The sequence below is a fragment of the Eublepharis macularius genome, chromosome 19 (genome assembly GCF_028583425.1).
Source record: "Eublepharis macularius isolate TG4126 chromosome 19, MPM_Emac_v1.0, whole genome shotgun sequence".
In the NCBI taxonomy this organism is placed as follows: Eukaryota; Metazoa; Chordata; class Lepidosauria; order Squamata; family Eublepharidae; genus Eublepharis; species Eublepharis macularius.
The window spans coordinates 7,652,991-7,666,562 of NC_072808.1; the positions used below are offsets into that span (position 1 = coordinate 7,652,991).

Genomic DNA, 13,572 nt, shown 5'->3' on the forward strand with positions numbered 1-13,572 from the left:
GAAATCGACAAAGCGTTTCGATCTGTTTTTTAAAACTCAGCTTTCCGGCTAACATTGCGACTCCCTTCACGTGTGCGTCCTCGTGTAATTCGTCTCTTGTAGCTTAGCACACCAACAATGTAGAACTGCGGTGTTTCTGGACCAGAGGAAGAAGATGTGTCAATCTGACTATGGTATAAAAGTGAGTCCGGCTGCCTTTCTTAACCTGCTGCCCGATTTTGCACCTTGTAGGCTAGAGGTAGACACCAGACCAAAGTACAAAGTGTGATCTGCAGCGTCTCGTCCTCGTTTACTTATTCATTTCTGAATAAGTAAATTTGTGAGTGTAAGTGGGTGACTAGTCCCAAGTCACCCAAATCCTCCCATGGTGAAGTGAGGATTTGAACACGGGTCTGCCAGATCCAGCTCTAACCACTACACCCACCTGGGTCCGTACCGGATGATACTTGACCGGTTGGTAAATATCTATTACTTCACTTAATAAATATTGAGGCTCCCTTGTTGGTGTCTTGCTCGTGTTAAGCTCCTGTAAGCTTGAGGAGGGCTGCCAACGCTTAATGCCGAGAGAAATCAAAACACTAAACCAACCTGTCTATTCTGCCTCCAGTTTTTGAAGTGAAAGAGGGAAAAGGCGATGTGAAAATTAAGCCAAAGAAAGGTGGGTCTAAGGGCAAGAAGCTGCAAGGCCTGCACCCAAAGCTCTCTAAAGAGGAGCAGCCGTTTTTGCGAGAAGTCTCCCTTGAGTTTGTTGAGACTGTTTCTGTGCAGAAAGGGAACTCTCTTACGGGCTCCCCCGAGCTGAAGCCAAAGCTGAAGAAACGTCCCACCTTCCTGGCCCACCTAGACGGATGCCGCTGCTCGCTCTGCTCCGATGTGGTTCTCTCGAGCGTCTGCCTCCACTGGTTGGTCACCTCTGCGGAGGGGGAGCTGGCACTCGGGCACTGGGGAGAAGGCCTGCAACTTCTTGAAGTTTGTCTGAGACGGTGCGCTTCGGTGACTTCGTACATCTCCGATGTGGTGGTGTCCGTGTCTCAAAGCAACGGCATGAAGGCTGTTGACCAGAAGCTGCCCGCAGTTGGTCTCCTGGATGATCTGGTGGCCCGTATCTATGTATCCCTGGCGAAACTGAGCAGGAGCACCGGTCGGCCAGAGAAGAAACTGTGGAAACTTCTAGAGACTGGCTTGGCCGTTCTGTCTTCAAAGAGGCCTCGGCTGCCAGGGCTTGAATATCAAAAGGCAAGCCTGTTGCTTGTCAAAGCCATAGCTGCCGTCTCGATCCTCGCTTCCAGTCATGAAGGCTACATGGCGAGCATCTTTTCTAGAGCCTGGCCCTGGAAGTACCCATCCTCCCTTTGTGAGAATAAAGAAAACATGCCAACAGCTGCAGAGAAGACGCTTGTTGAGCTCTCTTCACTGCCCTTGAATAGTAACAGCACCAAGAGGCAGGTGGAAGCTGTCCAAAAAGCAAAGCCCCAGGGAATGCAAGACACCAAAACACTGCCTGTGGTCCACCCCAGCCACCCATTTCCCCAGGTTGACTCTGAGACAGAGACACTTGTTACTAGGCTACCTGTAGAACCCTGTACCCCAGCACAGAAACCCATTCCAACCGCCAGGACAAAGCGGTCGACAGCAGCCAAGCCAGCCCTCTCCTCCAAGGTCCTCTTTAAGATTTTTGAGGACCCTTCTTCTCCAAAGTTGAAGACCGAACTCATGAAGGCTCCCAAAGTGTCCCGAAGAATGAAGTCTCGTCTTAAGGTAAGTGGATGACACAGCGGAAGCTGAACGAGAATAGGGGCAGGGTGGTGGTTCTTGGTATACAGAGAATATAAAAATTGCCCGGATGGGGCACAGACTACTCTCCCTCTGAGGTGGAGGACATCCTGAGATTGAGGATTCCCACCCATCTCAAGATGTCCTCCTGTCCTCGGAGGAGAAGGACTCTACACAGTAAGTGACCAATGGTCCATTCTGTTTAGTTCAGTTCTTTGTTTACACCAGATGATTTGGGAAGCTCATAAGCCGAGTGTGAAGATGGTGAATTTCTACTGGCCCCCCCAGTTTGTAGTATTCAGAAGTATACGTCCCTGAAATGGAGGTTCAGTGTAGTTGCAGTCCTCTGTTAACAAAAGGCCTGCAGTGAGAGGCTCAGAGGCGAGGGAAGAGAATTCCAAAGTTAGGTCAGCTGCAGAGAAGGCCTTCGCAGAGGTGTTCCCATATACGATTACATCCATTGTGAATTCCTACAGCAGAGTCTCCTTGGCTGACCGCGGGGCACAGGCGAGCCAATGTGGGTGCATCTCTCCTCACCTCTCCCTCCACCCCATCGTTCCTACTACAGATGGGCATGAACCGGGAAAACGACGGTTCGTTGCGGTTTGTGGTTTGTTGCATTTCACGATCCACGAACTGGCATGAAATTGCCCAGTTCACGAACCGATTTCTTTGGTTCCTGAATACATCACTTCCGGGACAGCAGAAGGTCTGCAGAAAGCACCCCCCCCCCATTACTTAGGAAACTGATCGATAGCAGGCTGTTATCAGTGACGAACAGAAAAATGAACGGAATGAACCGGCCCCAAAATTGTCGCAGTTCGTCAGAAATGCCCTCCAACGAACCACCAGTTCCCAAACAAAAAAACAGTTTGTGACAAACTTTGGTTCATATTTCGATTCATGCCCACCTCTAATCCCTACCCAAAAAATCCCAAAATGTCTTTCCTTGTAGGAAAGAAGTTCCGGTCCTTTGATCCTCTTGCTTGCCCTCCTCCTTATGTCTTCCTAGCTCTGTTCTCTCTGTTGAGATTTCACTCTGCCATGCTCCTGGACAAGGGGGCTTGATAAAAAGATTGCGGGGTGGGGAGTTTGGAGCAGCCTAAAACCTGAGGGGCATTTGGAGGCAAAGCAAATACCTGTCTTTTCTCAGGTTGTGTTCAGTGATGACAGTGACCCGGAAGGTCTTCCAGAAGTGACACAGGTAGCAAAGCTTCCTGTTGCCAAAGAACCGGCACCCTCCACCAGCAGGACAAGGCGAAAGGCAGCCCCCGTCAGAAAACAGTCAAAGGAGAACCTTGCTAAAATGGAAGGATGCAACACCAGTTCTTCAGAGGCACAGCCTCGGAGAGGACGGCTGGGCGGAAGAAGTGCTGCTAGGCCACGGAAGCGACATGAAGAAATCCAGAAAACTCCTTGTGAGGAGGAGACACTAAATGGGCCGGGGAGAGAGGAAAAGGCGGTTCTGAGGTCTGTGGAGGAGGAGCCGGAGGCTGGCTTTGAGGCCCTGCAGGGTTCTGGTGAGGAAGAACCTGCCGAAGGTGAGTTTTGGCTCCCGTTAGACTTCGACTAAGGGCCAAGCTACACGTGACGAATGACACTTGAACGGCAAGTGTATTTCTCCCTGTTCACTTGCCCTCCACTCAATCCACTTGCCGTTCAAGTGTCATTCGTCATGTGTAGCTTGGCCCTAACTTGCTGATGCATGACATTCTCAAGGAAAGTATCTTGTCCGGGGAATAAGGGTGGGGGGGGGGCGACGAGAGAAGCTTTGTGGAAGTAGTGTGAAGCACGTTCTTCTTCTGTTTGATGGAGGAATAAGGTGAGGTGGCAAATCCATTCACTTGACCCATCTGAGGGCCAAGCTACACATGACGAATGACACTTGAAGGGCAAGTGGATTGAGTGGAGGGCAAGTGAACAGGGAGAAATACACTTGCTGTTCAAGTGTCATTCGTCATGTGTAGCTTGGCCCTGAGCCAAAAGTTGGAGCAACTGTGGCCTTCTTAAAGAATAAAAAGTGTATCCTAGCATAAGCTTCCGTAGCTGATAGCCTGCTTCCTCAAATGTATTGAAATCCGAGTAAAGTTTTGCTATAATATTTATTAGTAAGGCTCTAAGAGACTTCGTGGAGGTTTCTCATGAAGAGCTATTCTGTTCCTGTTGGTACAGCCCTGGTCATTAACCTTGAAGGGGACATTTAAGGAAGGGGGTGTTTGGCATGATAATTTTTTCTTCTCTCTCCTCCCTGTACAGGGCCTAGAAGGCGACCTGTTCTGAAGTCTGATGGCGCAGAAGAGGACCAAGAGGTTCTCCGTTGTGATGCCAGAGCTGATTTGCGGCAAACTTTCAACGCTTCAGAGAAGCGAAGCCCCGCAGACCCGTTCGATCTGCACATTCTTGCCTCTTCCCTAGAAGTAGATGCCAGTAAGGAATAGAATTGCTTGTTGGTCTCTCTCCCCCCCCCCCATCAAAAAAACTTGCATGAAATATTGTTCTTTTGGGGAAGGTCTGAAGGGCATTGAACAATTTCCAGAATTCTTAGTTCTTCTGCCCTCCCTCCTGCCTTTGGTTTGGAGGCTCAAGCATGGAATGTCACTGTTTTAAACTTACATTTACAGTGGTGAGAACTAAAAATTTGCCTTTCCCCCCCTCTTGTAAATGGGAGTTAATCTTACCCAGATGCTGAATTCTGTCGCTCTTCTGTGCTTGTGTAGACACACACAACTCTCTGGGGAGCTTTGCAAGAAAAAGAGAGCTCGGTTCTTAACACTGTGGTTTTTCAGCAGTCAAAACTGCTTTGATATGCCCCTTCCCCTCCAAACCCTCCCCCCTATAATCTAGGTCTGCGTTATCATCATATTGCAGGCAGAAGAAGGCAGATAGACTTAGGGCCAAGCTACACATGACGAATGACACTTGAACAGCAAGTGGATTGAGTGGAGGGCAAGTGAACAGGGAGAAATACACGTGCTGTTCAAGTGTCATTCGTCATGTGTAGCTTGGCCCTAAGTGAGTTTATGGCACAAGTGGGTTTTTTTTTTTTTTTTGAGCCAAAAGCTTTCTAGTTTGCGACCCAGTCTTTTGGGCTTTGAGGTTCTTACAGCGAAGGGAATAATGTGAGCTTTACCCAAAGTGCATTTTCTGTGCATTTTTACTGGCTGAGAAGCCTAGAAACTGTTCCAAGTACTATGTTCATTGTCCGTCTAATGGTTCTGTGTGTTCAAGAGATGATCCTCACTTTCTCTCCTCCTCCCCAACTGGCTTTTTATGTTGCTCTGGATTCAGGATTCTGCTGCAGTATGCCCAGCCCACCCACCCTCCTTCACCCACATGAGGTCCTGGTGCTTTCTCTCTTCCCAGTTCTGAGGTCTTCATTTTTGCTTTGCCTTTTGGAGGCTTCAAATGTGTTGTCGGGGAGAAAAAGCAGGAGTTTAGGACTACCGAAGGTGACAGGGTTTTGTGCCCCAAAGAAGAAACTCCTCCTCTGGTCCTGATCCGAATCCCAATGGAACCATCCTAGAAGAAACACAGTTAAATCTCACCCTTCTGATTCTTGGAGAAATGGATCACCAGATCTTGAAATCTATATTTGTCCTGTATTAAACACCAAACCAGAATTCAAGTTAAAAGTTATGCCTAAGTGCTTGTCCTCATTTTGCTTGAAAACTTGAATTAAATTCAGAACTCTTTTCCTTGTGACTTATTGCAACCACTTTTCCTTTCCTTGTGACTATTGCAGATTCCTTGTCCGTGGACTCGGTGTATGAATCCCTGCAAGCTGCCTTTTGTGCCATTAGCCATAACCCTCCAGGTGCCCTTTATAGCCATCTCTGCCAGCTCATGGCGCTGTGTCTTGGAAACCGGGACCCCATTGCTACGGCTTACCTGCTTTCGGAGTCGGTCGCTGTCACTCTCCGCCATCAGATAATGAGCACCATTCACAAAAGACTTGAGTAAGACATCTATCAGGAGGAATGGGAGGGAGGGGGGCAGGGTGTGTAAAGTTCAAAGTGCTAATATCGTGCAAACAATAATCAGTAGCCATTCCAATCCAACTGGTAAAGTTCATCAAGATTGATCTTGTTACATGTACTGATTATTGTTTGCACGATATTCGCACTTTTAAAAAATATAAATATATATGTACACGTTTCTTAGGAGATCGTGGAACCTTGTCGTTCCTGTACACCGGAGTCTTTTGTAGTTCTTGGTAAAGATCACCCTTGGCAAACTTGGCAGCGAAACTCTTTTCTGCACAATCTCTCATAATACAGGGGAAAGATACAGCAGCTTGGAGTCTTTGTAACCAGCTGTGCAAGTGTGCATTTCAAAATCTGAAGTTAAGAAAGAACTGAACCAACACAAGCCGGTTGAAACAGGGGTGGGGGAAGTGAGGAGGAGAACAGAGCAGTTCCAAAGAGTCTTATGCAGGTGACTGTTCAGGCGGTGTTTCTCAAACTGAGGGGACTGTGTCCTTTGTAAGAAAAGAGGACGAGCCCTTTCCGTGATCATCCAACTAGCATGAAAATGGAGGCCGTGGAATTTTTTACATCAAAATGCAGGTCCTCTGGTTGCTAACATCTGAGGGCCAAACTACAAGTGGCGAATGACACAGGTTGGACACTTTTCAGCTTCCCTCAAGTTCTGATGGGAAATGTAGGCAGCTTGGCGGAATGTTGGACAAGTGACAGTTGAAAAGTCTGTTGGACAGCAGTCGGAGAGCCAAGCTGCAAGACCAGGATGCCTACATTTCCCATCAAAACTTGAGGGAAGCTGACAAGGGTCCAACCTGTGTCAGGCATCACTTGTAGTTTGGCCCTGAGAGATGATGTTCTGAAAGGGCTGTTTTTTAGCCAGTGTACAAATAAAGAGTGACCTTTTCACCATGGAGCTTGCTCTGTGCCCCTGGATGAGTCGGTGATCTGGGCAAGCCTCTTGAGTAGAAGGAGGTAATCCCAGAACAGCAGGTCTGACACAGAGGATGATGGCTGTGCTTTTGGGGGAAGTTGGTCAGAGACTCCTGATCTGTCACTTGTAGTCACACCTAATGGGGCAGAATTTCCATCCCCAGTGGAGCTGATTAGGTGAATCATGCAAATAAGCAGTGAGCCGTTGCTCAGGTAGGTACCGGATGCTCTCTGGAACATAAGTTTATTTGTCACTGCAGCCCCCGTGTGCCAGGCTCACAGTTTGGTAATTCCGGTCTTAAAATGGGGGGCCGTATCAGAGCAACGTTTGGAGAGCATCTCAAATGAACCTGAAAAGCTGCCCTAGAAGAGTTGTCCTCTACCTTCCCGCGATCTCTTTAGTATACACATCCATTTCATTTCAACTGTTCTGAAACTGTAATGTGTTCAAGATCATTACTGGCAGAAACTGGAAGCTATCTTTACGGCATCATTAATCTGGTGTAGCAGAGGTTTCGATTGCTGCTGCTGGAGTTCTGGGTGTCCACGTTCGAAGCTAAACAGCCTCTTGCCTGTTCTGCGCTGTCCGATGGTTGGTGCTTCCCTCTGAAAACCAGCACCTCTAATGACCTTTACCGTTTCTTTTATCCTCAGCAAAATGAAGAAGGCTTCGGTGGCCAGCGCATCGAAACAGCTGGAGGCTCTAAGCCTGCAAGAAGGGAACACTCATTCTTCTCTCCAGTGCCTTGCGGAGTTGCAGAACCTCTTTGCATTCAGGTGTCCCAACCTCGCTAAGTTGGAGACAGAAGACTTCAGAGAACAGCTGCGACAGATCCCCAGCGGTACAGGATTAGTTTAGTTGTTGTGGGAAGGGAAAGTGGCGTGCTTCATAGCAGATGAGCGGCACCCGCTTATAGCAGGAGAACAACCGACTCTGGCTGTCTGACAGACCTTCCAGGGGAATTGAGGGCCAAGCTACAAGTTATGAATGACACTTGAACGGCCTTAGGGCCAAGCTACAAGTGACGAATGACACTTGAACGGCAAGTGTATTTCTCCCTGTTCACTTGCCCTCCACTCAATCCACTTGCCATTCAAGGGTCATTCGTCACTTGTAGCTTGGCCCGTAGTGACTTTACTGTTGCGGCAGGAAAGCCGCTGCAATGGAGGAGACATTTGAGTCTGGTCCATGTAGCACTGAGGTCCCCAGCCTTTTTCAGCCGATGAGCACCTTCGGAATTCAGACATAAGGTGTTGGGCACAACCACAGGGAGGCGGAGCTAACTGCAAAATGGCTGCCACAAGAGGCAGAGCCAACTGAAAGATGTCAGAGAACTTTTTTTGGTTGAAATTCTGTTAAAACGGAATCCGTTTTAAAATGAATGTATTGTTTTAAAATATTCCATACACATAACTTACCTTTAGTAGTACAGTGAAGATCCTTATGCTGAGATGGGCAGCTGCCATTAAAGCAAAATTCATAAGAATCTACACAGCCAATTAGAAGCCCTGCTAGGCAAAATGCCTATCTGGTCCTGTTCACTTTCTATAGACCCTTGGTGGGTGTCGGGAAAGACGCCAGCAGGTGCCATGTTGGGGACTTCTTGTGTAGCAGAACGCTGAAACTGATCACACAAAGCTTGCAGTACCCCAAACCTGTATCATACGGTCAAAACATCTGAACTCAAATCATGCCCTCTAAATTAATGCATGTGGCACATTAAAGCAAACTGGCAGATCAGAGTGCCCTCGCCTTGTCTAGATTTTTTGCAAGACATCTTACTGGAGACATTTGATTGGATGTGGAGCTAGGATGTGAACCCTCCCAATTCCTCTTCCTAGGAGGGACAAGAGAGTCTAGAATGGAGTTGCCCAGATCTTAGTTTCGTGCTTCCTCTGTGGGATCCAACCCATGTTCTGGACTCAGCACATTTTGTGCGGGTGTCCACTCACTTAAGTATCACGAGTTTCTGAAACAAAAGATAGCCGAGTGGGGTAGGTGTGTGTTTTAACTGGAGCTTTCTTGCTGTCTCTGTCTTGCAGGGGTAACAGTGTGTGTGCTGACCCTGGTGAGCCTGGAGCCGGGAGCAGTTGGGGACATTCTTCTGCTGACGCGGCTGGAGAAAGATGCCACCCCAGTGACCCTCCAAATACAGACGATGCACGGCAAAGTAAGAGGCGGGGAAGTAACACCTGCAGTTGCAGTCTCCTGAGCACAAAGGGGTTTCTCCGCCCCACCCCCTGCCCCTCCATGACGCCATTTTCATTTCTTAGGTTTCCTTGAGCATGGCGCTCAGTGAATTCAACGCCATTCTGCAGGAGCAGAAAGAGATTTCGAACCTCACAGAAAAAGAGGACTGGTGGCTAGGCCGGACTGCACTGGACAAGAGAATGAAGGTGGGGGAAGTTCTTAGACGTTTCTGTCCAAGGGGTGAAGTGTTGGCATTAATAATAATAACATTCGATTTATATACCGCCCTTCAGGATGACTTAACGCCCACTCAGAGCAGTTTACAAAGTATGTCATTATTATCCCCACAACAAAACACCCTGTGAGGTAGGTGAGGCAGTGGGCCAAGCTACACATGACGAATGACACTTGAACAGCAAGTGTATTTCTCCCTGTTCACTTGCCCTCCACTCAATCCACTTGCCGTTCAAGTGTCATTCGTCATGTGTAGCTTGGCCCTGAGAGAGCTCCAGAGAGCTGTGACTAGCCCAAGGTCACCCAGCTGGTTTCAAGTGGAGGAGCGGGGAATCGAACCCGGCTCTCCAGATTAGAGTCCAGCACTCTTAACCACTACACCAAACTGGTTCTCCGTTTGCTGTCTGAATGCTGAACCCTTCTGGCTTCCAGTTCTTAAAGAGATGAAGAGCACGAGGCTGATTGCAATCCAAAGCCCTTTTCTAAGAGGGCAACCCCTAAGGTTGTGGAAGAAGGGCTTTGTAACTTCATGGGGGCAGAACCCAATTAATCTTCAATATATATTTACTACAAGATTGTGTCTATTTTATGGGTACACATCATATGTCCAAAATACACATTTGTGATAATACACTCTAAGTCAACCTCCAAATCGGTATGCAACTCACTTTACAACGAATCCCTCTGCAACAAGAGAGTGCTAGTGCTTGACATACAATAAATACATTTCATAGATGCAATTCATAAGCATGTCAATGGCTGCTTCCACACACATTGGATAATCCACTTTCAATACTCTTTAGTGAACATTTGAAACTGATTTTCCATGTGTGGAACAAAAAATCCACTTCAAAAGGATTGTGAAAGTGCATTGAAAGTGCATTATTCAACGTGTGTGGAAATGGCCAATAAATAATTCAATATTGCACTAGTCTGTATACTGTTACAGTCGCAAGATCCAAAACAGCATGCTAGGAAATAGACGTGTTTAGAGATCCGTATTTCCCGAGGATCTTATCAACGTCCAGTTTCAAGTCCAAAGCTGCTGTCGTATAATTTTTTGCCATTAATTTCTTTCTTTGTAGATCCCAAAAATCAAATAATCTGTGTCTAGCTAACGGGTTGGCCGGTGCATTTGTCCTGTTTCATTGCTTTTTTTAAAAAAATAGGTTTTATTTAAATAGAAAAAAACAATGGATAGTGCATAGAACCTTATACAGAAAACTACTGAATAAATCTAACAGATTATATGTGCTGTAAATACATCGTTATTATTATTCATTGCTTTTTTTCAAAGCAGTCACAGTAGGGGATAGATCCGGAGGAGTTAGCCGTGTTAGTCTGTAGTAGCAAAATAGCAAAGAGTCCAGTAGCACCTTTAAGACCAACCAACTTTACTGTAGCATAAGCTTTCGAGAACCACAGCTCTCTTCGTCAGATGCATCAAAGTTGGTTAGTCTTAAAGGTGCTACTGGACTCTTTACAATATGGAATAGTATCCATGTTGCTCAAAACTCCTAGAGAAGCATTGTTGCAAAGCTCCTGCATCAGGTTGAAGTGATATTTTCTTCCTGTATTTAACAGGCTTTGATAGAGTCCTTGGAGAGGGACGTGTTGGGCTGCTGGAGGGGTGCCCTGCTGCCAGGCCGCATGGGCAAAGGCTTGGCCCAGGAAGCCTCTAGCCTTCAAAAGCGTCTTGAGGAGTGTGGCTGTGAGGTGGATCTGGCGCTGCTTAAGGTGAGTAGTCGATTAGGTCCCTGCTGCCCAGCCCTTCCGTTTTGAAGAAAGACCAGCCAATTGCCCAGGAAGCCCCGCTCAGTGCATGAAAGACATCCCTTCTTTCTGCAGCATCTTGTCTTTTCAGAGGCGCACTGCTGCTGCCCATAGAAGCTTGGTTCATCTCACAACTCATCTCGGTTCATCTCCCCCATGTATCTTGAAGCCATTGCCATATATGGTGGCAGCAAACTTCTTAAGTCAATTGTACTCAGTGTGAAGTGACTTTCTGTCTCGTCTCTTCTGGGTTTTCCTCGAATTCTTAAAAAGTTGAGGGAGAATTCATCTCCTTCCCTCTCTGTATTGATCCAGAGGACTTAGCCGTGTTAGTCTGTAGTAGCAAACTTGAAAAGAGTCCAGTAGCACCTTTAAGACTAACCAACTTCACTGTCGCGTAAGCTTTTGAGAACCACAGGTCTCTTTGTCAGATGCATCTGACAAAGAGAACTGTGATTCTTGAAAGCTTACACTACAGTAAAGTTGGTTAGTCTTAACGGTGCTATTGGACTCTTTTCGACTTTCCTCTCTGTATAGTTCATGATCTTAAAATCTTTCACATTTCCTGTTGCTGCCACTTAGATGCCGTTTTCCCCCAAACCAAAATGCTCTGTAGCAAAGGTACTCCTGTCTCTGCAGCTGTGCTCTCTCTCTATTCTTTCACTCCCCCCTCCTTCCGTTCGAGCATTGCACATGGGGAGCCTGGCCCAGAAGTGGCATGCCTTGAACTTTGCTCTTCTCCCAACAGGTGATGCTTATTGGCTCGCATCTCCTGACCCCAGAAGACGTGCAGCATTTGGCGTGGGGGCTCAGCCCGGCTCAGCCTGCCAGAGCTCAGAGCCTTCTGCAGCAGGCAGTAGACAAAATGGGGTCCCATACAAGCCAGGCATCAAGCGGCCACTTGGTTCTCGTGTTGGATAAGGTGAGTGAATCTCTTGGCTGGCTTTGTCCTTACCAGAGATGGGCAGCTGTTGTATTTGTTATATGCTTCTCGAGGTGTTCCTACCAGGTGAGAATTAGCACTTTATATGCTGCCTTTGGTCTGGCGACTGCCACCCTCAAAGTATGCAGTCCGTGTTCCACAAAGAGGCATACTGTTTCTCAGAGCTAACTTCCTGTATCCCTCAACATTCAGGTAAAAAGCGGCCAGCCATTTCTCTTCAGCTTGGGAATATTGGGGAAGGGGGCGAAGAGAGAGACTTCACTGGGAAAGGGCTCTGGTTTTTCCCTGCCCGCCACAGTACAAATTAACCCATTGCTGGTGTTTTATTTTATTCAGAAAATGTTTACGTTGCTGCTTCAGGGAACATGAAATGTGACAGAATTATAAAACAGCATTTTTTTAAATTTAAATTGAAGGAACCCAGCCAGAGCATAAAACATTTAGGAGCCTAAAAACAGTTCTCATAAAAACAGTTCTCAGGACAGAAGTAGGCTGTAAAGAAACAATATAAATAACTCAAACCCTTAATTAAAAGCCTTGGCAAAAATAGGCAATTGGCCTGCTGCCTAAAATAGACTTCAGACAGGCGAGGCGCCACCACTGAGCAAGCCCTGTTTCGTTTCTGTTTACCGCCCACCTTGCCTCTCGCAGAGGTTCATGGGCCTAGCGATACTGAGGAAGTTTTAACTCCCGATTCTCTTTTCCAGCATCTGCAGAAGCTCCCGTGGGAAAACATACCATGCCTGAAATCCCAGTCAGTGACTCGATTACCATCTCTACGTTTCCTGCTCAGCTATTCGCTTACAAAAAAGGTAAAGAAGGATTTGCCCAGCTAAGATATGCGCCGGGTACCCATTTCTTGTTCCTAAGATGGTTTCATAGCAAATGTGCATTTATGTTGTCACAGCTAAGCCGTCTCCTTTTGCACAAAAGTGACTCTCTAGGCATGCCTTCCTTTTTTGTTGGCTATCAGGAGATTTGAATTTTATAGTAGCAACGCTATGGGATACGTTTCATTTGAAAGACAACTGGTGATGACATGGAGCTTGCTACTGTTGAGCATGTGACTTGGCTCATTTGCTTGACACCTACAGCTGCACAAGTAAAAACTGCTTCAGTGCCCTTTTTTGTGTGTGGTGGTTTGCATAGGCTGATTGGATCAAAGGATGAGATTGGTGCTGGTGAACGGGCTTGCCTTTATGAAGGCTTGTCCGTCTTCCATAAAACTTTTAGCTGGCCAGGCCAGGCTAGACTGGGATCTGGGTTTTACTTGGCATGGATTTTGTTTACAATCTATATTTTAGTTTTGCGTTAAATCTCAGATTTTTCTGTTTGCTTCAGAGTTCACAAGGTGGCCCTTTCAAGTGCGATGAAATACTATCAGCGATCATAAAATTTTTTTTAAAATTTTAACTGTTCTGTTGCACAAGCAATAAAACCATCAGTAAAATTAGTGTTGTTGCCAAAGACTTCAGAAAATTGGGGGGGGGGGGGGGAACTTTCATGTGGCACCTAAGAAGCCCAGAGCAGATGCTGTACAGATAGATACAAGGAGAGAATTTCACAAGTGATGGGCCACCCCTGATAAGGCCCTGCTTCTAGTGGCCATTCCCCACCCCTGAAAGTGGAACACACACCAAGCAGGTCCTCTGTTGGTGATCTTAAAGAGCTGAGCAACCAAAAGTAGATACATATTTGGGGTAATTTACTGGGGGGGAAGCATTAAAAGCACTCTCAATGTGATTTAA

The 13,572-nt window shown here is 46.9% G+C and overlaps 1 protein-coding gene across 1 annotated transcript in view; it reads left to right on the top strand.

Annotated features, from left to right (window-relative positions):
* ESPL1 (extra spindle pole bodies like 1, separase) overlaps positions 1 to 13,572 on the top strand; it is a 40,135-nt gene that overhangs the window by 22,127 nt on the left and 4,436 nt on the right. Inside the window, exons 18-27 of the mRNA XM_055003596.1 lie at positions 608 to 1,758; positions 2,927 to 3,293; positions 4,030 to 4,200; positions 5,516 to 5,729; positions 7,338 to 7,525; positions 8,727 to 8,854; positions 8,958 to 9,080; positions 10,693 to 10,845; positions 11,630 to 11,803; positions 12,532 to 12,636. Coding sequence (XP_054859571.1) covers positions 608 to 1,758; positions 2,927 to 3,293; positions 4,030 to 4,200; positions 5,516 to 5,729; positions 7,338 to 7,525; positions 8,727 to 8,854; positions 8,958 to 9,080; positions 10,693 to 10,845; positions 11,630 to 11,803; positions 12,532 to 12,636 — 2,774 coding nt within the window. The remainder of the gene's footprint in view (positions 1 to 607; positions 1,759 to 2,926; positions 3,294 to 4,029; positions 4,201 to 5,515; positions 5,730 to 7,337; positions 7,526 to 8,726; positions 8,855 to 8,957; positions 9,081 to 10,692; positions 10,846 to 11,629; positions 11,804 to 12,531; positions 12,637 to 13,572) is intronic.